The sequence below is a fragment of the Python bivittatus genome, unplaced genomic scaffold, assembly GCF_059951505.1.
Source record: "Python bivittatus isolate LINGU-HERP-01145 unplaced genomic scaffold, Pbiv_v1 ctg000980_np1212, whole genome shotgun sequence".
Lineage (NCBI taxonomy): Eukaryota > Metazoa > Chordata > Lepidosauria > Squamata > Pythonidae > Python > Python bivittatus.
Genome location: NW_028277125.1, coordinates 20,647,016 through 20,672,479, shown reverse-complemented (window position 1 = coordinate 20,672,479; position 25,464 = coordinate 20,647,016). Strand labels below are relative to the sequence as shown.

Genomic DNA, 25,464 nt, shown 5'->3' with positions numbered 1-25,464 from the left:
GCAGTCATATCTTCATGCAGTGTCAACCATTATATAGCATACTGCATTAATTAGGTGTTTAGCAGAGCAATGGCACGAGGAAAAAAACTGTTCCGATGTCTAGATGTTTTAACATAAGGTGCTCTATAGCACCGTCCTGAAGGGAGAAGTTGAAACAATTTATGTCTGCAGATATCTTTTCTGCCCTCCTTTTGACCCTCACAGTATTCAGATCTTCTATAGAAGGGAGGTGGATTGCAATTATTCTTTCTGCAGACTTAACTATCTGTTGGAGTCTGTATCCACCCTGTTTGGTTGCGGAGTCGAACCAGACATTTATACAGGAACAGATAACAGACTCAGTGGTTCCTCTATAAAAGATCCGGATTTGATCCTGTAATGCAAGTGTGATCGAACCCAAGGTCATACCACCAAAATAGCACCAAAATAGCAGAATTTCAGCAGTATGATTTCAGGTTTTCAGGAGTTATACAATGTTTCTTGTAACAATCTAGAATCATCAGATGGCCCCCAACTCTTCAAACATTGCACAGTCCTGCAATAATAGGAAACTAATGCGGGAAGTTTTGAATTATAGGGAATGCACGGAGATAGTACAGTGACATTCTGTTCTAACAACTATAGCTTGTTAGAGCAACATAATGGGATGAACTTCTTCAGGAAAATGCATGTTTATCATATAAGGCCTTTTGAAAGGATTATGGGTCTTTTCAGTTTTCATTAATTTGTTTCTAATCTTTAGAAGGACTTGCCTACCAGCAGAGATGACTTTTAGAAAGTTTATATTGAGAAATTGTTTGTATGGATTCTCTTTATAGGAACCCATTCATGTACCTGATCCTGTTGTTTCAATAACAATGAAGCCATGCAACAAGGTAGGAGTTTGAAGTAAAAAACTGGTGGAATAAATTATGTGATCTGAGTGGGGCTTTTTGATAGTAATGGATAAGGGTATGGTTTTACTTCTGCCATTAAAGAATAATTGAAACATATTTCAGTACAAAAGCTCCTTTTCTGCTACAGGTAGTCCTTGCTTAACAATGGTAATTGGGACTGGAATTTCCATCGCTAAGTGATGAAGTCATAAAGCGTGACATCACGTGACTGCATCGCTTGCAGTAGCAATCCCAGCAGTCCCTGCTGCTGTCATTAAGTGAGGATCACGGTTTGTTAAGTGAGGACCTCATGTGACTGGGACTAGTGACTTCCTACCGGATTCCCACAAAGTAAAGAGCAACCAGCAACCTTCCCTGCTGGCTTCCCCATTGACTTTGCCAAGTGCCCAAATCATGATCATGTGTCTGTGGAGTGCTGTGATGGTTGGAACTTTGAGAACTGGTCATAAGTATCACACATTCAGTGCTGCTGTAACTTCAGTAGTTGAACAAGTGGTCATTAACCAAGGACTACCTGTAAACATTTGATCTAGATCTGTTTTTTGTCATCATTTGGAATGAGCAGGTGATGATGGCCCTGGATTGGACTGCTCCTCAGTGGCCTTTCCTTTTTATGCTGATCCCTGGGGACTCCTTTGTTTTACTGAACAGCTCTGGGAAAGGAAGTAACAGAAGAGATGCCTAGAGCACTGCTGGAGAAAAATTAGGAGCAAGTCTGACTGGATACATAAATGATCCTGTATTAAGGACTACACTGTGATGATAAGAGCAGCAAACTGTAAATATTTTTCTACTACTACAGTGGTACCTCGGTTCACGAACTTAATTTGTTCCGCAACTCTGGTCGTGACCCGAATTGGTCACGACCCGAATCAAATTTTCCCATAAGGTTCAATGTAAATACGGTTAATCCGTTCTGACTCCTCCGAATTTGGTCGCCAACCGATTTTGGTTGCGACCTGAATCAAATTTTCCCATAAGGTTCAATGTAATTACGGTTAATTGGTTCTGAACCATATGTATTTTTTTTTTTAAAACCACAAAAATAGGACACACAGTACAGTACGAAGAGAGAGAACGCTAACCTTGCTCGACGCAACTTCTGGTGTGGAGGACAGGAAGGTGGGTGGGGAGGCGGTTATTGCTTGGAGGGAGAGTCCCCCTCCCTACAGGAAGCCACGACCACGTGTCACGGGAGGGAAAATGGCCGCAGATCCTGTTCGTCACCCGATCCGGCGTTCGCAAACAGAAGCAAAATTTTGCGAACAGTGCTGTTCGTGACCCGAATTGGTCGTGAACAGAAGCGTTTGTGACCCGAGGTACCACTGTATGTCTGCAGAGTGCTTTGCAGCAGCCCTGTTTAGGGTGACCCAAACAATCTTAGGGAAGGAAGGCAGAGGAACATTTCAAGGGTTCCTGGATTATATTAGGCACCTCCAAATTGGACTCCAGCTGGACATGTCCTGTTGATGTGATTGATGTCTTGCTTTTTTATCTGAAGGAAATTTCATTCTGTCTCAAATAGAGAGGGTTCCTGGAGCTATTAGCCCAGTGACTTTTCCATTAGATCCACATCCCTCCTGACTGGTCAAGGCCACCCTGGAGATGACATGTGGTTGGGTCTAAAAGGTGGTGAATTCATCTTTGGGTGAGGGGGAGTACTCCCCGCATTGAAAGAGATGGTGGTGCATCCCCTCTTTAAGAAATGACACGGAACAATATCCATCTGGTCTCCAAGTTCCCCTTTATGGGGGAGGTTGTGGAGAAGGTAGATGGCCTGAGCTTCAGAAAGCCCTGGAGGAAATGGATTATCAGGACCTTTTTTAGTAATGAGGATGGAAAATGCTATTGAGATAGCACTGATCATGCTCGTGGATGACCTCAAGAAGGACCGGGATAGGAATGGTACAGTTATCCTAATTCTTCGTCTCTCAATAGCTTTCAACACCATCTAGTTTGGTGATGGTTGGGAGTGGGAGGCAGTGATTCCCTTTCTTTATGGCCAGTTCCAGGCAGTGCTGGTGAGAAGCATAGGTCAAACCAAAGTCCCCTGCCTTGTAGGCTCCTTCAGGATCCAGTGCTTTCCCTTTTTCTATTTAACGTCTATATGAGACCACAGAAGCAGATCATCTGATGGCATGGAGTCAGTTATCATCAGTTTGTTGACAATACTGACTTCTGTGTCTCAACTCCTGGTTAACCAAGTGATGTTTCTGAGGTGCTGTCACAGTGCCTGGAGGCTATTAGGGTCTGGATGGAGAAGTACATTTTCAGGTTCACCCTAGCAAGAACAGATGACTTTGGATTCAGAGATTGATCATGTCTGGGGATTTTCCATGTTTAGTTCCACTTTCCCAGATAGAACTGCTACGTAATTTGGGATTCATCCTGGATTCATGGCTGTGGAAGAGCAAGCAGTAGCCATGGCTGGGAGGGCTTTTGCACAGATCTGTCTTGTATACCAACTGCAAGACACTCTTCTGACCCAAATACTCTTCTGGTGGTCACTCATACTTTAGTCACCTCTATTCGGATTACTACAATGTGCTCTGTGTGAGTCTGCCCTTGAAGGTCACTCAGAAATTACAGCTGGACTGGAATGTGACTGTGCAAATAGTTAGGGGCTTGTTTCAGTGCAGTCATGTGACACCTTTATTTCATAAGCTGCAATGGTTATCAGTGATTCCCAGGTACAATTCAAGTTCTTTATGAAACAAGGCTTGAGTAGTGACAGGATTGCATTTCCTCAATTATGCCTGCCTGTCCTATAAGATATGTCAGGGTGGGCATGCTCCAGGTTCCATCTACAAAAGAGTGAGTGAAGGAATGTAAAGCTAACCTTGATAATAAGGAAGGAATAGGTAAAATCATTAATGGAATAGTTGCAGAAAAGATTACACAGTCCTGAGAAACAGGGAAGAGTGAGAAAGAAACTCAAAATAATTCCAATTTGATTTTGTTTAATATAATATGGGACAGAGAGAAAACTTGTACAGGGTTTCAACATTCTGTTATTCTACATTACTACAACGAACAGCATTCCTAGAATCCCTGCCATGCCTATTTATTGACTTGGCATACCTCAGATGGCTGACCCAGTGTCATGTTGTGGGACCCCTCAGGTGTGCCTTCTCTACTGCTGCGCCTAACATTTGGAACAACATTCCCCCTGAGGCCTGTTTGGCCCTGACCCCGCTGACCTTCAGAAAAGTATTAACAATGTGGCTTTTCTCAGCAGGGCAATTTGTGAACCACCTGAATGGTTGTTATTTGACTTTCATTGCAGTGTTGTTAGTGTATTTTGGTTCTGGTACTTTTGAAATCATGTTTTTAATCCATTGTATAGTACTTTGAGACATTTCGATTAGGCAGCCCCATAAATTGAATAAATAATATTCTTTCTCCCTTTAGAATGATGACAAGTTTGCGAAAGGCATTAACCGTTTTGTAAGAGAAGATCCCACTTTCCGAGTCCATTTTGACACTGAGAGCAAAGAGACAGTTGTTTCAGGAATGGGAGAACTACACCTGGAAATCTATGCTCAGGTGATTATTAAAGTTTACACTGACAATTATGCTGTTGTGCTGTCACTTGGCAAAAGCATCTCTTTAATCTGGCCTGCTGGAAGCCAGTACAGTTACTGGTTCCGTATCTCACCGAATAAATCATGCAGTATTAATGAACATCTCCTGCTAGCAGTTTCTTGTATCATAATAGCTGAAGCAGAGTTTCCATTTTTACAATTAGAGGATTTGGACCAATGCATTTTTACTAAAGAAAAATTCTACTTACATATTAGGAGGCAAGACTGCATCTGTTACATGTACAGTGGTACCTCTAGTTACGAACTTAATCTGTTCCGTGACTCTGGTTGCAACTCGAGTTGGTCGCAACTCGAGGTAAATTTTCCCATGAGGTTCAATGTAAATACGGTTAATCCGTTCCGCCCTCCGAATTTGGTCACACCACGAGGCAAATTTCCCCATAAGGTTCAATGTAAATACGGCTAATCCGCCCTCCGAATTTGGTCGCACCACGAGGCAAATTTCCCCCATAAGGTTCAATGTAAATACATACGGTTAAACAGTTCTGAAACATATGCATTTTATTTTTAAACCACAAAAACATGAAAATAGTCAAGATGGTCGACTTCGCCATCTTGTACTCCAAGGCCAGATCAGTCACACGAATACCACGATCGTGCTTTTCTATAATGTCCTTCTTAAGTTCAATCGTCACTTTTTTCTTCAAAGCCTTATTCTTGTCAAGCCTGCTCTGCATTTTCTTTGGAGCCATGCTGACAAGCACACCAAACACCTTCCAAACGCCACAAAACACACCACAAGCCTCACCGAACGTCTCCTTGCTACCGTGATCTCGCCCACAGGAAGCCGCGACCGTGTGGCAGCAGGGAAAATGGCCGCAGATCCGGTTTGTAAGTCGAGGCAGAGTTCGCAAGTCGAGGTAAATTTTTGGGGCCGGAGCTGGTCGTATCTCGAAAAATTCGTAAGGAGGGGCATTCGTAACTCAAGGTACCTCTGTATAAGATATTCTATTTAGGGAGAAAACCAAGTATCTTCCCTCTCCCCAATTTTAGCTTGCATTTGTTCCAGTGATAGCATTGTTAGAATTCTATTGCTTAATAGCATTAAGTAAGGCTGCTTAGCCAAGATATATCTATTTGGCAACACATTTAAATCAATAAAACCTTTGTGTTCTTTGTATCTAGCGAATGGAAAGAGAATACGGTTGTCCTTGTGTGACTGGAAAGCCTAAAGTAGCATTCAGAGAGAGCATCGAGGCCCCTGTACCGTAAGTGTTCAGTCTAGTAATTAAATGCTTACTAACCAAACGAAGGTTGGAGGATATTTGCTTAGGTTCTTGGATCGTATACCGAATCGGAAGGGTTTCTAAAACCTCTAAATAGTATTTTTTCTCGCTAAGTGTAGATGCTTTCATCAATTAGTTTAATAACCTGTAAGAATTAATTAAAATCTCTTTGACTGCTGACTATTCTGTGTTACTTTTACTCCATGCTGTGGATGCCATAGAACTTGCATGTGCCAAGGAATAATTTCCTGTGAATAAAAAAACACCAAATATTAGAAATATCAGAATTTTAGGGAAATCTGGGAAGTATATTTCATTTCTGGGTATAGTGCCAAAACATGGTTCTGTTCCTTTTTGGCACTTTATGCCATGCTCCATTTCTTTCCTCTTTTCCTACCTCTTTTTCCGGTTCATAAAGATTATTGAGCTACAGATCAGGACAATTCAGAATGTGGATCATATTGTCTGATGCACGTTTATTTCAAAGCTAGGTTTTCAGATCTGTAATGCAAATATGCTCTACGTTTCTGAATTGTGCAACAAAACGTTTGTAGAGCTGCCGTAGTTCTGTCCAGAGTGCAAAATAGAGAGGAACTAGCCCTAGTAAGTTGACCTTTGTGGATCACAACATTTGAGTGTGTGTATGTGTGTGTATCTCCACTGTTTTCCTTTGTACTTATGCCATTTCAGTTCCCACAGCCCTTTCTGAACAACGTGCAGTACCATCACTGATTCTTTCCATATCTGCAGATTTGCATGAAAGAGGGTTCATTAGCTGGCATTAGCTTGTAATGCTATGAAACTTTTGGGAAAAGCTTAGGAGGTAGACTTTGCTCTAACCTTGGAATCAACTCACATCTTACAAAAGGGCTCCACCTGCAGATGATACTAGCACCAAGTGAGTGGCTAAAATTTTAGAGAGCAAAGCCACATTTCAAAATGACTTTGACAGGCTTGACCACTGGGCCATATCCAGCAGGGTGATTGAATACTCACTTACAATTCATACAATTCTGAGCAGCACACATTCCACAGTTCAGTTTTTAAGAAAAATACTAGGGACCAAATGGCAACACTTGGAAAAAATATACAAGCATATCCAGCCAGCAGGATTATTACAAACATAACCCAGCCACATCCTGTTGCTACACCCTCAGAAGGCAGTCAAGTATTCACCTCCATCTCAAAGGCCCTCCAGAACAGCCAGGTCTTGGCAGTCTTCTGGAATTCTACCAGGGAAGAGACTGCACTTATCTTTGGGGGTAGGCTGTTCCAGAGGATGCACAAGGTATACCAAATTTCTAGTCTCGGTGATTCAATTCAGGAAAACAAAAAATGTTCATCTTTGGTTCAATTTTGGTCGTCAACTTGTGCTCCCTATTTTCTTAGGGAAAATATTATTGGATATCCAAGGTTGCCAACTGGGCAAAAGAAAGGGGGCATCCAGATCAAAGGAAATAATAATTCCCTTTCCATTCCCTTTAGTAAGAACTACTGTAGATACTTAGAAATCAGCAGGTGAGGTTTTCCCAGCAGTCTGTAAAGTGTTATCATTTGCTACTTGCTTCAGTACAAAATGCTGTTATGAAAGAACAACTATAACTGCTAGTTTGAAAAATGTATCCTTCCTTTTCCCTACCAAGAAGTCTTTGACCTGTATAACATGAATATAAATTTTGAAACTAAATTTAATATATTCAGTTTGACTGTTCTCTGGACTTGGGAATCTCCTTCTACTCTTTCCAACAATTACTTACAAGCTCTCTTTCAAATTTAGATTTGCTACTATAGAACTCACAGCTCTGGTATTGTGGTGCTTTGTTTTAGTAATACAGAGACTGTTTAGAAGTCAATATATTCCATGCTTTTTTCTGCCCTCCACTGAATTATGGCATTAAGTCCCACTCCTATTCTGAAAACAAGTGCTGGAATCTGCTTTCAACCTGAGCAAGAGTGTTACCTAGTTTTTCAGGCTATCTTGCTCTTAGGTTTTGCTGCACGTGAAGCAGGTCAGGCTGCACTTAGACTCGGAGTACAGGGCTACATCATTGCTCCCTACTTTGGAGCCATTTCTTCTGCATTCAGTTTAGTGTCCTGGACTGTTGCCTGGACAGCCACTCCAGTGTTCTTATATGAAAATAAGATGCTTAACTTCCTTTGTGCCTGACCTTTTTTAAAAACTCTTACAATAATGTTACTTACCTGGGAGACAATATCATGGAATAAAACTACATAGGAAAATTCAAGATAGTCATCATTTCTTTTCTGAAATTCATAAAAGAGAAAAGCAGTTCAGCAAGCAGAGTCCTCATTCAAGCACAGATAATTAATTCTATATGATAATACAGAATGTAAAATGTTGGAGAATTGAATAATCAGAAGAGATGTAGTTTTCCTTTCTTTTAATCATATAAGCTTGAGGGCAAGGCCCCAAAGTTTAAACAAGTTCTACTGGCTCAAGCAACTGCTGTTTGGATATTTTTTCTCCTTTAAAAAACCCAGATGATTATATTCTCATAATGGGAAATGCTCTTGTACATATAAACAATTTCATGGGCTGAGACATGACTCTTTGCTTGTTTTCTTGTAATATTAAATCATTAGGGAGTGGCTCTTTGACTTATTTATTTATTTAATTTATCTATTCATCAAATTTATATGTGCCACCATCTCACTGGATAAGTGACTCTGGGTGGCATTACAAGTAAAAAAAACTATAAAATCTTAGCAAAAATATATAAGTTAACTACAAAAAGTTAAAATTAAAACTAAAAAGGTTAAAACTAAAAATGGAGAAAGAGCACCCTAAAGCTGCCAACCACCCCCGGTGCTGCAAACCCGTTAGGTCCCCATGCAAGTTGGCAGCGCCGCATCTTGACGCCCTTTTGGAAGGCCAACAGAGTGGGGGCCAATCTCACCTCGGGGCAAGATGTTCCAGAGGGTGGGAGCCACAGCAGAAAAGGGTCTCCTCCTAGACTCTGTCAGTTGGAATTTTTTGGGTGATGGGGTCCATAACATACCCTTCCTGCCGGACTGGGTGGGACGGTCGATGTAATTGGGATGAGATGGTTCCTCAGGTAACCTGGGCCCATGCCATGTAGGGCTTTAAAGGTCATAACCAACACCCTGAATTAGAGCTAGAAGCAAACCGGCACCCAATGCAGTTCGCGTAGCAGAAGTGTTACATGCACAGTCCTAGAGGCACCCAAAACTGCCTGCGCTGCCACATTCTGTACCAACTGCAGCTTCCGAATACTCTTCAAGGGTAGCCCCATGTAGGCTTACTGGATTTTTGTGACCTCATATCCTTTATGGTTTGGGGGGAAATACAGAATAAGGATTCTTTTAAAAAAGACAGCATAGTGCAGGAAGTAATCTGTACTATACTATAGTCTCATGTTTTTAAAGATTGATAATATGTGATGGAATCATCCAGTATTAGCTATTTACTAGTATGGCTGCTTTTGGTATTATCCCTAATCTCAAATAACCTGTTACCAAATTGTAAAAAAAAAAAAAAAAAGTGCAGCCATCAGTCCAGAAAATTTGTACAGTCCTATTATAAAGAACAAAACAGATTAAAAGTAAAATGCAGCAGAGTACTCAGAAATGTTCTTTTTAAGTGGGGGAGGAAATTCTGGCCTATGGCCTGGAACTGGTCTGCAAGGTTTCTGTAACCAGCCTGTAAAATGGACCTGTCTCACCCTTTTCACCTTGCTCCCTTCCATCTTTGGCATGTTGTTAGTCTTTCCTGAGCTGGTGGATCTTGTAATTTGTGAATCCCTGGTTTCTCAAGAAGGGAGTGCCAAACAGCATGACTTCTGCTGTTCTTTGGCTCTATAGTTCTTTAAAGCTGCATTACTTTTGTTCTGGGAAAATGAGTTAGCAATTTTTGAGCCATAAATAGCAAGGCTGGCGTTCTTCAAACAATCATAACATTGCCTTTTACATGGAAGTGGGAAATAGTATTTTGGGAAAAAAACAACCCTAATTGAAGTAGGTTAAGACTTACCACTTGTTTGACACTCTGAATTTTAATCATATTGTACCAAGTGTTTTCTGTCGAATTCTGCCATACTACATATCCAGAGGCAACGTAGGCTAAGTTGAAAATAGGCTTCATTTCTGCTGGCATGTATCCAAAATTATCTGGAAATATAAGCAAAAGTTGTACTGAACTAAATCTTGAGAGAGAGAGAAATAAGGCCTAGGCACGATATTTTGAATGTGCCTGCTTTAGCATGAAACATAGGCTTTATAGCAGTGCAGTAAAAATTTATCTGGGTATGCTACATGCATTTTCTCTTGTGCATCTGGAACTTGGACTTTGATCTGATAGTGATATAGCTTAAATGACTAGAGAAAAGGAAAGGGCTAAGTCTGGACTTGATAGAACTATATGGACATGTGTTACTGTTAGGAGCCATATCAGAGGAACTTATAATTCTGCTAGCTACAGATGTCCTATATTCATGTATTATAGCCAAATGTGATTATTGTTTTGCATCTATGCTGTGATCATAATTTTGATTTACTTATTTAGAAAATTTATATGGCTGCCCATCTTAAATATATAACTCTGAGTGGTGAACACCTTACTAAAAAAGACAATACAATTAAAAAATCCAAGAGAGAGAAAAAAATCCTAAGGCATCATAATAGCAATTTCACAAAACAAACACAGATACATTGGACACACCTCCCCCACCACCCTGGCCCTAATCCCTGAGGAAAAAGCCAGGTCTTAGCAGCCTTCTGAAAGACCAAGAGGGTCAGGGCCCTCCAAATCTCAAGGGGGAGGCTGTTCCATAGGGCAGGTGTCATGACAGAGAAGATCCTGTAAGATGATACTGTTTAGTAGAAGGGACTTGGAGCATGCCTACTCTGTTGGATCTGGTGGTACAGGCAAAAACCCTCAGAAGACAAATGGTCTGGCAAGAAACCTGGCCCCGTGCCATGTAGGGCTTTAAAGGCGATAACCAGCACCTTGAATTGCACCTGGAAACATACTGGAAGCCAGCGCAACTCACCCAGCAGTGGTGTTGCACAGATGAACTCTGAAGCACCCAAAACTGCATGTGCTGCTGCATTCTGAACCAGATGAAGCTTCCAAGTGTTCTTCAAGGGCAGCTCCACACAGTGCACAGTACAGTAATGCAATTGGGAAAGGACTAAGGTATGAGTGACTGTGAGCAGAGCCCCCCAGTCCAGAAACAGATGCCACTTGCATGCAAGACAAATCCTTGCAAAAGCTCCTCTGGTCAGAGCTGCCATCTGCTGTTAGAGGAGGACCCCCAGATAGTACACCAACTCTGGGGGAGTGCTACCCCATTAAAAGTTAAACATGAACATTTGACAGATCCAGGCAATCTTGTGTATAGCCATGTTAATCTGTTGGAATAATAATTTTTTAAAAAAACCTGGTATTTTAAGCTAAAGTAACAGATTTACCATGACATAAGTATGCATAGACCAGGATTCACTTTTTAAGACTCCTGATTCATTACCATTATACATTTGTAAGAAAAAAACAAAAGCACTGAAGTCAGAAATGCAAGTAATACATTTGTTTATGTATCATTTGTTTACTCATTTATGGCTCCTAGGAAGAGGAGGAAGTATTATGATATCACAGTGCAAACCTTACAGTGCAAACCTTACATTTGCATATGTCAGGACACAGTTTTGAAAGGACATTTTGAAAGTTTGTATCATGAAGTTATCATGTGCATATTGCCATTTTTTCTATCAATATTGTTAGCTGTGGCCACTTATGATATGGCCACTATTTGTGGTTATTTATAGCATTTCAGTTTTCCATGACCTCAGTACTAACATCATTTTCTGCTAAAGAAGGGTAACATTTCATGTATTTGATGAAATGGGACCCAGTCCCATCTTCTGCCACAATAAACTGATTCATCTAAGGTGCTATAAAAGTGTGTGTGTGTGTGTGTGTGTGTGTGTGTGTGTGTGTGTATTTATTTATTTATTTATTTATTTAACTTGTCCCCGCCCATCTCCCCCCAATGGGGGACTCTGGGCGGCTCACAACATATTAAAACAATAAATAAATATACAATTAAAATTTATAAGAGGACACATTTACAAAAATAAAAGGAAAAAATCCAGGAGGCTGATGGTAGCAACACCAGGCCTCTAGGGGGCTAGCCAACCCCACATCTGATGACCTCCCTCCCTACCCCAGACCAGATGGCAGAGTCCAGTCTTCAAGTCCCTCCCAAAGGCTGGGAGTGAGGGGGTCTGTCTCACCTCCAGGGGCAAGATGTTCCAAAGGGCGGGGGTTACAGCAGAGAAGGCCCGCCTTCTGGACCCCACTAGTTGGAGTTCTTTTGCCAAGCGGGTCCGGAGCGTGCCCTCTCTGTGTGATCGGGTGGGACAGGTTGAAATCGTGGGGGAGAGGCGGTCCCTCAGGTAACCTGGCCCCATGCCATGTAGGGCTTTAAAGGTGATAACCAACACCTTGAATTGGACCTGGAAGCAAACCGGTACCCAATGCAGCTCATGGAGCAATGGTGTTATATAGGTCCTTCTTTGGACCCCAAAAATAGCTCGCGCGGCTGTATTTTGGACCAGCTGATGCTTCCAGATACTCTTCAAGGATAGCCCCATGTACAGCACATTGCAGTAGTCTATCTGGGAGATAACAAGGGCATGAGTGACTGTTCAAAGGGCATCCCGATCCAGGAAAGGGCATAACTGGTGCACAACCCGGAGTTGTGCAAAAGCCCTCCTGGCCACAGCTGCCACCTGCTCTTTGAGCAGGAACCGTGAGTCCAGGAGGACCCCCAAATTACGTACTGAGTCTGTCTGGGGCAGTGCTATCCCATCCAGCACCAATGAAGACAACGTCCCAGATACAGAGGAGCCATTAACCCACAGCCAGTCCAGCTGGAGCCTGTTGTTCCCCATCCAGACCCTCACAGCCTCCAGGCACTGTGAGAGGGTGGTCATGGCATCACTTACCTCACCATGGATGGAGATATATAGTTGAGTATCATCAGCATACTGATAATTCCTATACTATAATTCCTGTATAGTTTGATATTTGCCTTAGTACATTACAGTTTCTTGTGCATCTATCCCTCCCCTATTAATATATACAAAAATAGGGTTTTTTTGCATATATGAATGGGGGAGAGGCAGATGCCAAGCATTGACTCTAGCCAATGACCGAATAAGCTAGGTGTTAATATTATATTGTTAAAATAATAATCGTTTGGAGCCAATTTAAAGCAGAGCTTGCCAGCAGAAGAGTTATACCTGGCTCACTAACTCCTCTTGGCACTTCTTTGCATGTCAAATAATGGTTGCTGAAAGGGGAACTAAACAGTGAAGCAAGCATCACACTATTATGAACACCTTGGTGAAGCTAAATATTGGGATAGGGCTAAGAGTCTCCTGGATAGCACAGGAGATGGAATATAAAAACTCAGTTGGAAAAAAAAAACACCTTCATCCTTGGAAGTGTTTACAACATAGGAGTCAAGCTATTATTAATTAATACCATTCTGACACATTTTAACCATAGGTTTGATACATGAATGTAATTATGGTCCAAGATATGTGATCCCAGCCTCCAATTAATGAAAACATATCTGACTCTGGTTCAAAGAAAAGCCAGATCTTATCCTCATCTAGCTAGTTTAGGTGGTGAATGACAGAAATGAAATAAAACAGAACATTGATTTTTAAAAAGAAGAGAATGTATCAGTATACACAAAGATCTCATAAAAATATTTGAAATGTGTGTGCGCGGGCATGCAGGAGATGGCCACACATCCCAGTGAATATGAATATGGTCAGCACTATGAAGTTTAAATATTGGAAAAGAGAAATGTGAAACCGTCCATTAAGAGGTAGGGAAGAATCACTAAAGCTCTGTATCAGCTTTTAGGTAGAAAGATACACTGTAATAATTTAAGTTTAGGGTGCTCTGTCATTGCTTAATAGGAAAACATTCATAGATGTAATTTAACTTCAGAATGCAACATTTTAAATGGCAACATTTTGTTTACCTGGTATATTTTGGGTCTCTAATGGCTCTGGCAGATTCTGAATTCTGTTGTAGAACGTGCTGTCTGGTTCCTCTGAATGTGTCTCAAACTCCCCTTCCATAGTATAATGTACTTCAGGAGCGACATGTGTGTCACTGTGATAATAGAGAACATCAGCTGTGCAGTTCATGGTGCTGCCCTGTTGCAGAAACAGTTGGACAACTTTAAAACTTCTGTAGGTTTTGCTAGCAGTGTGCAATTAGAAACAACATTTGGCTTTATTTTAATTCACAGTAAACCTGATGCCATCTGAACAAGATAGATCAAATCTTATGTTAGAGCAGTGTTTCTCAACCTTGGCAACTTTAAGAAGTGTGGACCTCAACTCCCAGTATTCCCCAGCCAGCATGGCAACTTTAAGTGTCCATACTTAGGGTATCCATAAATATCCCTTACTAAAATTATTCCTTGGATCATTCAAAGATGCTCAGAATAATAGTAGGAAGTTCTCTATTCAAGGAAAATGTCATACTCATTTATCTTTCTTCCATTTTTGTCAATTTCTTTCATAACGGCTGAAAGTTTTACAATAATCTTCTGTTGTGGATTCTGTTCTGTTATGATTAATTTCTGCTCCCTGATATGTCACCAACACCATTTATGTAGAAAAGGTAGAAGTAATTTTATATTTATCCTCCACATTGTATTGGAGGATAATTCATTGGCAAGAACTTGATCTGTATGTGAGCTAAAGCCTCTATATTTTTTTTAAAGATCTAAATGATCACAGTAAGTCCTAGTTTTTAAAGTGGTTCTACATCTTTATTTAAAACTGTTTTTGAGTCAGTGTACACTTTGTCCTCTTCTTAGGTAGCCCATATATATGCTGGCATCAGATGTGTGTTAGGGATCTTCCCCCACCAGATGGGAATAGAAATTTGGGGAGGTGGGAGTAGCTTAAAGCTTTCACATCTTGATTGGGAAGAACAGTAAGTCATGATTTTGTTTTAATTGTCATTATATAATAAACCACAATTGCTGGGTTCATACATCATGTTAAGCCATAAAACATGATTAATAAATTACAATGACAGGCTTCAAACAGATTTCATTATGATAGTTTAGTATGCTGTGTTACTGAAGAAAAATTCCTTTTAAGAAAAAAGAATCTTGTTCTTAAAAATGAATACTAAAGTCAGGAGGTATTTCAGAGACGAAGTGATTTGCTTTTGCATAAGTTTCCATGAATTCCAATTCACTTTTGCTTGGCTTTGCTGCAATAGACTAACACAACTATTTCCTTTGAAAACTTAATTGTAAGTGGTTTACTTGGAGAGCGAAAAATCTTTGTGTAGAAATATGGATACTACTTGCCATGAAGATGTGTTGACACAAGAGGATTTAAGCATGTTAACTAAGTGGCTAGTTCCTACAAATAAGTAATCATGTAGTGAATCAGCCACAAACATTCAGATTTTTAGCAAACGTAACTTTCATGTAATAATCTCTTGCTGAATGTTGCTTTATGCAGGAGAGGAAATGCTTGTCCCAGCTGTACAAGGTATAAGATATTTAGTCTCCACAATTATAAACGTATTTAGGATTGAAGTCCTGGATGGGCCATTGATACAAAGTCATTACTATGTACTGTGAACTTTTCTTTAGAGCTTGCTTTGATTTGGTGTAGTTTTGGATCAACAAGCAGACTTTCAGACATGTAACAGGAGTTTTTGTCATCTTTTCCTCCCACAGTGCTGTTCCCTTATACCCCTTTATCTGCTGTGACAGATCTCACCTATTCTGCTGCATAACTGTTGGATTCTAATCTATGTCAGGAAAGATCTCAGACAGGAAATACGCAAGGGGAAGCCCATATTGCATGTTCAAGCCGTGCAAGGAACGCCTGCAGTTCACAGAAATCCCTAGTGCATTCTATCATGAGACTGGGGAGGGGAGGTGGAATGGGAATTTCCATCACCTTCATCCTGCCACAAGTGTGTGGGAAGTCTCTTCTGTATTTTCCTTCTCAAAACATTGTGTTTGAGACATAGGCTTTTTGGAATTGCCTTGTGCTAATAAAGAACCTGTGCAAGCATTAGCTCTTTTCCAGCAAAACCTTAATTAGTTTTGCTGGATGAGGAGGCACTTTGAATTTTCTCTTTCTCGCTAGCAATTTTTTAACATCATTATTGCTATTTGGAAACACAGGACAGTGATGAGTGAGGAGGATTCCTGCACTGGGCAAGTGGTTGGACTAGAAGACCTCCAAGGTCCCTTCCAACCCTATGATTCTGAGGAAGCTGAGGAAACATGCATACATAAACACATGCCCCAGCAGCTTTCCCTCTGTATCTTCGCCTTTCTCAAAATAGCTTCCCTTATTCCAAATAGTAGTCTGAAAATAGTGATTTGGGACAGGGCTGCCTATACTATATATGTATGTGGGGGGCGGGGGGCGCGCGCATGCAGATTAAGGCTTCCAGGAATCCTCTACATGTATGTCAGTCCCTAAAGGTCACCAACCTTATTCTAAGAAAATACGAAACCAAAACTTACATTATGAATGCTTTCTTTCACTTCAAACTTAAGATGGTATTTATGCCCTGTATCTGGAATGTCCTAAAATAAAAAGAGAATTATTACATTGCTCATCTTGAGTATTTTGGTAGAGGTTGTTATTCTGTATCTGGACAGGTTCCATTACCAAAAAGAGGAAATAGGAAGATGAGCGAGCAAGGGAAAGGTGTAAAGCCTTAACTTAAGCTGTGGTTGTTCCCCTGCTGAAAAGCGAAGTGACCTGTGATAAAGTGATTCTTTAGAGTTCTGTTGTGTTTATAAAATTCATGGATGTGCAACACTGCAAGGGTAGAGATACAGTACACGCATTCCATCCTTTCCATCTTGCATTCTGGTGTTTTGGGACTACCAGTCCCATAACCCCAATTAGTATGATCAGGGCTGGGAGACTGTAGTCCCAATACAATAAGGAAAAATTTTCAGTAATTTGGGGACAGATGCTATTTTGACCAGATCAGTGTTGTTATTTATAGAGCACAAGCAGCTGTAATAATCAACCTTTTAAAAAAATAATGTGTTTTGCGTTGATATTTTCCACTTTTAGCATGTCTGAGAAATGCAATGCTGTAGTGACCATAGCTTGTGAAATCCCATTAAGGAATGATGTACTGGGTTGAAGTCGCTTACATTGCAAACTTGATTCATACCGTGGGAGAGAGAAGTTTGGGGGGGGGATTTTTTTTTACCAGGGAGGGAAGAGCCTCCGGGCCAAGGTCCGGGGTTTGCCTGCGTGGGGGCGCGCCTCCTTCCAAGGCCGCCGCTTTCAGGTCTGCTCCCATTCTCGGCGGGTCTGTTACTCTGCCGTAAGTGGTGCCCCCCCCCCCCCCGCGCTCCCCGCCAGGGCTCACCTCCAGACTGGCTTGGCTGACTCGCTCCATCTGGAAGAGTCTGTGCGGGCTGCCGCGCTGGTACCTGAGGTAGTTGACCGCCACGCTGGCGGCTCTGCTGGCCGGGTAATGGTCCGGCGGGATCTCCATGGCCCTCGGGGAGGGTCGCTCGCCGGAGCCGCCGCAGGTGGGAGAGGGCTGCCCGAGCTGCGCCTGGGCGGGGCCGGCAGAGGCGCGCAGGGGCCACTCCGCGGCCGCGAGCAGGAGGGAAGCCGGAAGCAGCAGCCGGAGCAGCCAACTGGAGGCTCCGGGGCCGCGAAGGCTCCGCATCTCTGCGGGGGTGGAGGGAGGCGCCTGCTCTGACCGCAGCTTCTGTGCAGGAGCCGGAATCGGCCCCAGCTGGGAAGGAGGCCGCGGCTCGGAGACCATCGGAGCCTTTGGGTCGAAATTCCCCCCCAAAACTACTGGGCGGTGTCGACTCCAGAAGGCGAAACAAGACGCTTTGGGGATTAATCGGTTCTTACTGGCCACTAAATACTCCCCAAAGGGATTGCAGCCAGAGTGCAAAGAATCACATCCCATTCCGAAGAATGTTTGTTTAGGACTAAATTTGGTTTAGCTGGCGGGTGCTTCCTCCCTCCCTGTCGGCGCCGCAGCTTCGTTAGGCTGGCGGAGCAAGTCCAGCCTCATCCCCGGGAACTCGCTGGGCGGCTTTGGGGTTAGCCGACCTGCATCACAGAGCTGCTGTGGGGAGTAATGAACGGAGGAGGAGGACTGCGTAGCTGCCTTGAGAAAAGCACCCATTGGCTTGTTCCTTGAGGCATCTGGACACAGGGATTGGTCTCTGCAGAAGCTCTCCCAATGAAATGGCAAATTGCAGTCCCACTTTCAGCGCATTCATTTAATCATCCTTCCATCCTATCATAGTTTGTGTGCAAAGAGAGAATTTCTGCATTGCTTTCTATTAGTAGCTTCTCACACAAACGAAAGGCATTGTAAAGCTATTGTTTTATGTAATTATAGGTTACCCCATAATAAAATGTTCTCTGGTGGACCCCTAAAACAATGTTTTAAAGGTACTAAGTGTAGCACTATCACACCCAGTGGGAGAGCCCGGAATGTTCACCTGCCTGAGAAATTTGTGTTTGAATGTTGCGTGTAGGTCTGAAGGTCAGTGCTGAGTCCCACAGAAAAAAGCTACATGCCACCCTAACCTCTACACACAGTATTAAACAAGAGGATTAGATGTGGTTTGCCTGCAGCATAATGTTTTCATTTTTTGCAGGTTTGATTATACTCATAAAAAGCAGTCTGGTGGGGCAGGCCAGTATGGAAAAGTAATAGGGTATCTGGAGCCTCTAGATGCAGAGAACTACACCAAAGTGGAATTTCTTGACAAAACGATTGGGACAAATGTTCCAAGGCAGTTTATGCCGGCTATTGAAAAGGTAACATATATTTATTTCAGTTGTGTTACACTAAATATGAACTGGACATGATTGGAGACAGGCATCTGTATTGTTGTAATTTTTCTTCCAGAGCATAATTGCTCTGGAAATCTAGTAGACAGATTTCTTTTCAAGTCAGGATGATAGGAATTGGATCCCAAATTTTAAGTGAACACCAGCAATTTTTGGAAGTTGTGGATTTTTGTGGGCACCATTATAGGGCTTGGGTTCACCCCTCATTTCCCAGGATTTTGAAACCATGCAAGGGCAATTTTAAATGGCTTGCTTCTTTTTGCAATAACCTAATTTAGAATATTTATGTGGTTGCTAAGAGTCAACAGCAACTTGATGGCACATATTCAATTTATAGTATGTTGCTATCTCTAAGGTTTCATTTTATTTTCAGTCCTGGACATGTTGTCTTAGCCTAATTAGGTCTTGATTGCAAATCATTGCTTTGAATCATATTTTCTGTATATATATTTTCAGTAACATTCTGCCTGTTAAAATCTACAGTATTGTTTGGGACAGAAATCACTAATGCCAAGTCATGCTTTATAGGGATTCCGTGAAGCATGTGAGAAAGGCCCATTGACAGGTCACAAGATTTCAGGGGTGCGATTTGTCCTGGAGGATGGAGCTCATCACATGGTGGATTCTAATGAAATCTCTTTCACCCGAGCTGCTGAAGGTGCCATGAAACAAGGTAGCTATGAGTTTTCTTGCAAATGCCTTCTCTCTTCCTTTTACTTTTCTCTATAATTTATCCAAAATGCTTATATATAAGTATTTAAAAAAACACTGATAGTTCTTTCTCCCCGACCAACCCACCACATCAAGCTTCTAGTCCTTTCGTTTTAGAACTATTCACCACTTTACCATACTTATGACTTTAATCCTGTCTACGTTCGAAGAATTTCATTTATTTCCTATTTATATCTGCTTATCGTGATCTCCCTCATCTTGTTGTTTATCCTTGAAACATATTTGGGCCTTATATGAATGTGTAGCTGTAACTTTCATAAAATCATTGAATGTATGTGGTAGAAGAGACTGTAGATCATTTAGTCCAACCCTCTACTGAAGCAGTCTTTAAAAAGCTGTCACCTGGTGCTTATTTCAAAACCTTCAACAAGGGGGAATCCACCTTGGTTCTAGATAGACTGCTTACTGCTTAATAGCTCTTACCATCAAGACATTCCTCCTAATATATTCCTTAAATATATATGTGTTGCCTTCCTGAATTATTTAGTTCGATTCAGAATTTTCAGAAATATACTTTGTTAATTTTACAACTTTTACTAGTTAGCGAGGAAGTCACTTCTACATGGCTTCCTTTTAATTACTTTTTTCCCATGGATGAGAAGGAACCTGTTATAAATTATATTTGTTTTCTGACAGATTTAATGTTGGTAAACACAATGGTTAAAGCAGATATGACTTAAATTAATATTTGAATGGTTGCTATGCTGAATAACATGAATAATGTTACTAACTTCTGTCTTATGTGAGCTTTTCATATAATTGTGTTGGCTCAGTAATACATACAGTACATGTATATTGAACTATATAACTTTAAATTTCTGGATAATAAGTCACCGTAAAAGTAAATAATGATATAATTCCTGATTATCTGTTCCTTAATGCTGTTGTTTTATTAGAACAGTTTACATTATGTGTCAAAAGTGAAAATTGTCAGAAACCTGAGAAGTAGTGTTTGTCATCAGTTTCAACATTTCATAAATTTATTTATCACTCATGCCAGCATTCTGATAAACAGTTAAGGTAACTGTTGTTCACAATCTAAAACAAGAATGGATGATTTCCACAACACTGGGAATGCACTTTATTTACAAGGGAAGACTGAGAGAGAAAATCATAATCACAGACAAAAGTCTTGAACAATGTCTAACTGCCTTACCTGATCAATCCATTGCCAATTCCAGCTGAAATCCTGGAAATTTCTCCCTCCCCCAATAAATGTGTGATATATTTATATATATATATACTGCATCTATACCTGCTAGTATGTATGCAGTATATATACATACTACACTCTGTAAAAGGGCAAGGCCATAAAAAAAACCCCAATAATCCTAACCTAATCCATTTATCAAATGAATTGATAATGTTAACATACTAATCCCCATCTATATAGACATACTGACCATTCTCTGTCAGTATGTGCCACACTACATTCACACAACACACATATTCCCCTCCCTCCTTCCAGTAGAAACAGCAAAATAAAATAAAATAAAATAAAATAAAATAAAATAAAGGGATAGAGATGAGGTATTAAGAGGTAGAAGCATATAAAGATGAAAGGAAGAGGAAAAGAAAGGCCAAACAATGGATGGAGATGTGCTAAGTCCAGGGATGGAGACATCTATTTTTTTTAAAAAACTTTTTTTATTGAATTAAAAAAAATAATAAAAAAAACTATACAAACTAAACACAGAAAAATAAAAATAGAAAATAGAAAGTGCAAGAAAAGAAAGGAAAAACAGAAGGAAAAAATAAGAAAAAGAGAAAAGAAATATTTAAAGAAGTTACTTTCGGTCTGCATCACAAGTACAAACTTAGTGATTCTTCATCCCCTATAAGGTTACATGCATGTATCTCTTCTTACGATAAACCATCCCTTATCCATACGCAAATCCATAAATCATTAACATTTCAGTCTTGGTGTCAGCAAAAAGTCCATAAAAGGTTCCCAGAGTTTTATAGAAACATGTCTTATTTTAACCTTGGTAAACAAATCAACTTTGCACTCCTTCCTTTTGCTTCTAACAACCTTGATCTTTAATTCATTCAGATGTTGTCGTAGGATTTAATCTCTCTTCAGTTTTTCTTTTTCCCATCTCAAAGGCCTATTTTACTCTATTGCATTTGTCAGTTCCCTACTTTATGTACCAGTTTCTCTAACCAACCCCAGCTGGTCATAACATTTTTTTTCTTTTTCTTTGTACTTGAATATATTTCTGTATTCTTGTTTCTTCTTTTTGTGGCAAAAACCTTGTAATAAACCTGTTTATTATCTCTTCTGTTTCCTAACTTTAGCCAACTGCTTAGCCTATCAGTTCAGTCTATCTGTATCCCATTTTCTCACTTGATACTTATCCATCCACTCTACTACTGCCTTCATCAAGGTTCCAGATCTTTTCTACTGGCCTCTTTTGATATGGCTCTCTGCTACCTCTCTCTCCACCATGGCTGGTCAAAATTGTGGGTCTTCATAGTCTTCAGTGTCACTGCTGTGCGTGCAATTTATTGGCCACAACACTAGCCTCCACACTACTCCATCTGTCTGTTTCAGTCTCTTTGTTTATTTATCTGGCTCCATTGCTCTGCTCCTTGATTGTGAGAACAACTGGAAGGCTACTTGGTGCTTTCTGGTGGGGGAAAAGGAAGAAGGATTCATCTCTCTTGGGACACAGTCTGTCACGCAAAGCTTCTTGCTCTTCCATGGCTCCTATCAAGGCTGTCCCTGCCAGATTCTTCCTTGCATCAATCACCCATTTTTGTTGGGTAGTGGCAACTGAAGCCATCTTCTCCTCAGTTTCCTCAAGTGTCCTAGTTTTCAGGTCTGCTTCCTCCAGCATCTGGGCTGCTCACAAGATCAGTCAGTGCAGTTTACATGGTCTTCACCAGCTCACCTCTGCTGCACGTGTCTTTTGAGTTGTCACCTCTTCCACTTTCCTCCAGGCATTTCTGTGCCTCTCATTTCATTTGCTTGTTTGTTTCCTTTTCTTTTTCCAGGGCAGCCACCACCATGCCATACCATTCTATGTCATGTCATGCCTTGCTCCTTTATTACTCCTTTATTACAGCTCCCCCTTCTAAGGTACTGAGGTCTCTTCACTAAAGAGTCCAGTTCCTTCCCTTAATTTGGCATAGGTGCTGGTAAGGTAAGGGGATATATGCAGGATGTGCAAAACGTGATAGGCGGGTGCAGATATGTTCATGTATGCTTTTAACCCTAAGTCATTCCACCATTCATTTGATTTTTATTCTTCTTAAGGAATGAAAGAGGACAGGTTATTATTTTGAGGAAAACCATCTACTTATCAGATAAATATTATAATCCTTTCTACAGATACATCTCCACTGAAATTCTCTATTATTTGGTTATGGTGTTACCATGTTTCCAAATTGCTCCATTATATATTTGGTTAAGAGTTCTATTGTGTGGTTGTGTTTGCATGTCAGGAAAATCACATTAAACCACAATGAATGATTGCCAAAAATAAACCCACTTATATCCTGGTTCCTCCAACTGACATGGCCATAAAACTGCCTGTCTTGGGGCATGTCATGCAATTTTCCTTTACAGATTATGTGTTTTATTGTTATTCAGCTTGATGTGAAAACAAGTCTTTATGTGCTGCAGATTATGTGTGTATTAAATAGTAAATGTAAAAAGGCATATGACTGTAAAAGTGTTGTGTTATCTCTTCCTTTTTAACCAAGCCCTGAAAGATGCAAAAGCATGTATTCTTGAGCCCATTATGGATGTGGAAGTCGTAGCACCAGTTGAATTCCAAGGAGTTGTCATGGCCGGAATTAGTCGCCGTCGAGGCATTATTACGGGGCAAGATGCAGCTGAAGATTATTTTACTCTCACTGCTGAGGTATGTGTGTTCTGCTGAATGTAATCTAAAGTTACTTTTCAAATAATGATTTTCTTTCTTCATATCTATTTATCAAAACATTTTCTGTAACAAATCTGAACAGTTAAGTCATTAAGACATTAACTGTGGGCTTCCACTGTGAGTCATGGCTGACTGAAGATGTCTCTGTGAACGAGCGGAGACTATGACTGCTGTGAAGAATGAAAGACTGGCAAGTAGACCGGTCCTTTGAAGCTCTCTGGAGAAGGAGAGAAGGGAGATCACCCATAAGTGCTCTGAATGGCAGCTCCTTGTGAGGAGACCGTAAAACAGTGGTTTCCCGCAGATTTGAATACCAGGAGCCGAGGGAGACACTAACTTTGCTCTCACCAGTGGCGGAGCCTTTAATAAGGACACTAAGCCAGCCAAACTCACTTTCTAATAACATTCGGAAATGTTCAGTTTAACTGCTTTATGGATATTAGAGACCTTCAAAATAGTGAGCTTAATTTGACACCTGGTTTTACCTTCTTCTTTGGAATTAAGAAATTTTACACACAGACTTAAGAATTTAAAATAATATACAAAAAGCAAAAAAAAAAAAAGGATTTTGGTTTAAGAAAGTTTTAAATGGATTGGGAGACCAGAGAGATTTGGAATATTGGTTATTTTTGCTGTAAGATTTGAAAAACAGATATATAATTAAATCATATACTTGTGGGAAATTATTGAAATGGAACTAAACCCATATTAGGAACTGGGGCTTGATGAAGGTTGCAAATGGACACTAAAGGGAACTAAAGGACCAGGCAGAAAAGAATTAAAATGGCTAAACCGGCTATAACTTTTTCTTATCTTAAAGAGTTTCTTGATAATTGGACTGAGATACTAATAACTAATATCTCAGAAAGGATAGATTTTAATGGATAAATTTTTAGAAGGTGATGAGAAAAACTTTTAAAAACTTTTACCTGAACATAGAGATAGAGTTTGAAGGCATGGAAGACAACAAAATTGAGATTACCAAAATGGGAATACAAAAGACAAATCAAGAAAAGGATCTGGACAGGGAACAGCTGCAACAAGAAATCCTGGATGATGCCTCTTTATGGGATTTACAAAGTAAGCTGATGAAAACTTTGAAATCTCCTCTTGAATGCCAAAGATTGATGAAAGATCAAATCCTGCAATGCCATTGGAATAATTTAAAGATTAAGATTGTGAAGAGCAAAAAGAAGGAATATGAAGTTGAACTATTTGATCAGGGATAAACTGTTTGATATTTCTAGTAACTCCTAATGGACTTTTTGCTGAACCAGGACTGAAAAAAATGATGATTTCTGGATTGCATATAAATAAAAGTTAGGCTATGAGAAGAGGGGTTTTTTTTATTTGTAACTTTAAAAGAGGGTGAAAATTTATTGTATTAGCTTATGCTTGGTGTGATGAAAGTAGGAAGCCACTTTATTGTCTCTGTTGCCTTTTTCTTTCTTTTCTCTTCAACTTTTTTCTTTTCCTTTTGTTTTTCTTTTTTCTGCACCTTCTGAACTTTTATTTTACTTTTTTCTTCTAGTTTAGTTTGTATTAGTTTTTACTATGTTTATTAAAAAGTTCAATAAAATTATTTTTTAAAAAATATTAACTGTTCATTTTGACATTTTTATTATTTAAAGTTAATCTGCAAATGCTGTTAGATGAATGATGTATGGAAAGACAGTATCAGGGTTGTATTTTTATGACACACGAAATCCAGATTCACACAATCTGTGAGTCCCAGTCTTCAGAAGAGGAAGCAAGGGGAGTTGAGCATAAGTCTTACAATTTGTACAGCAGGTGCAATAATAGATGTCTTGATGTTTAAGTTGTCATGAGATTCTTTGTTATTAACAAGTAACAAAAGGAGAATGAAGGAGTTGTGTATCATGCCTTCAGCTCATCCTAAGAAGCTAACTTTCACTGTGCAGTTAGTGGTAGGTGTGCAAGTGACTTGTAAAACCCAATTTGTAATTTTGTGGATGGTCCATAAAATAAGAGAAGCAGTTATTACCAGTTCTCTCTTTATCGCTTTTTCCTTAGGTGGCATTGAACAATATGTTTGGATACGCTACAGAACTACGGTCATGTACAGAGGTAAGTGAGCAGATTCTATCCAAGTTTGTTAAAGCAATATTGTAATCTTCCAGCATTCATCATTATCTCATTCATATCATCATTTCTACTATAAGACACACCATTTTTTTCAGTTTTGGTATAG

At 40.3% G+C, this 25,464-nt stretch overlaps 2 protein-coding genes across 3 annotated transcripts in view; one reads left to right on the top strand and one right to left on the bottom strand.

Moving 5' to 3' along the window:
• Positions 1–25,464, top strand: part of GFM1 (G elongation factor mitochondrial 1) — a 51,733-nt gene that overhangs the window by 24,303 nt on the left and 1,966 nt on the right. The window contains exons 11-17 of the mRNA XM_007432918.4: positions 819–875; positions 4,308–4,442; positions 5,627–5,709; positions 18,435–18,597; positions 19,159–19,303; positions 23,071–23,231; positions 25,287–25,340. Coding sequence (XP_007432980.1) covers positions 819–875; positions 4,308–4,442; positions 5,627–5,709; positions 18,435–18,597; positions 19,159–19,303; positions 23,071–23,231; positions 25,287–25,340 — 798 coding nt within the window. The remainder of the gene's footprint in view (positions 1–818; positions 876–4,307; positions 4,443–5,626; positions 5,710–18,434; positions 18,598–19,158; positions 19,304–23,070; positions 23,232–25,286; positions 25,341–25,464) is intronic.
• LXN (latexin) lies at positions 3,840–17,820 on the bottom strand. Of its 2 annotated transcripts, XM_088132134.1 has the most exons (6): positions 17,171–17,817; positions 16,302–16,364; positions 13,767–13,944; positions 9,740–9,876; positions 7,930–7,992; positions 3,840–5,975 (listed from the first exon to the last, which is right to left on the bottom strand). In XM_088132134.1, the coding sequence occupies exons 1-6, from the start codon at positions 17,729–17,731 to the stop codon at positions 5,886–5,888; spliced, it is 1,092 nt and encodes a 363-aa protein (XP_087988260.1). In that variant the 5' UTR covers positions 17,732–17,817; the 3' UTR covers positions 3,840–5,885. The 2 variants fall into 2 exon arrangements, with proteins under 2 accessions (XP_087988260.1, XP_087988261.1); XM_088132135.1 differs by lacking the exon at positions 16,302–16,364 and having other exon boundaries at positions 17,171–17,820.

Coding starts and splice junctions, on each gene's coding strand:
- LXN (XM_088132134.1), bottom strand. CDS start 17,731: ATGGGATGTGATTCTTTGCACTCTGGCTGCAATCCCTTTGGGGAGTAT. Junction 7,993..9,739: donor TTCAGAGTGTCAAACAAGTG/GTAAGTCTTAAC, acceptor TATGAATTTCAG/AAAAGAAATGATGACTATCT. Junction 5,976..7,929: donor TCCATGATATTGTCTCCCAG/GTAAGTAACATT, acceptor TTTTATTCACAG/GAAATTATTCCTTGGCACAT.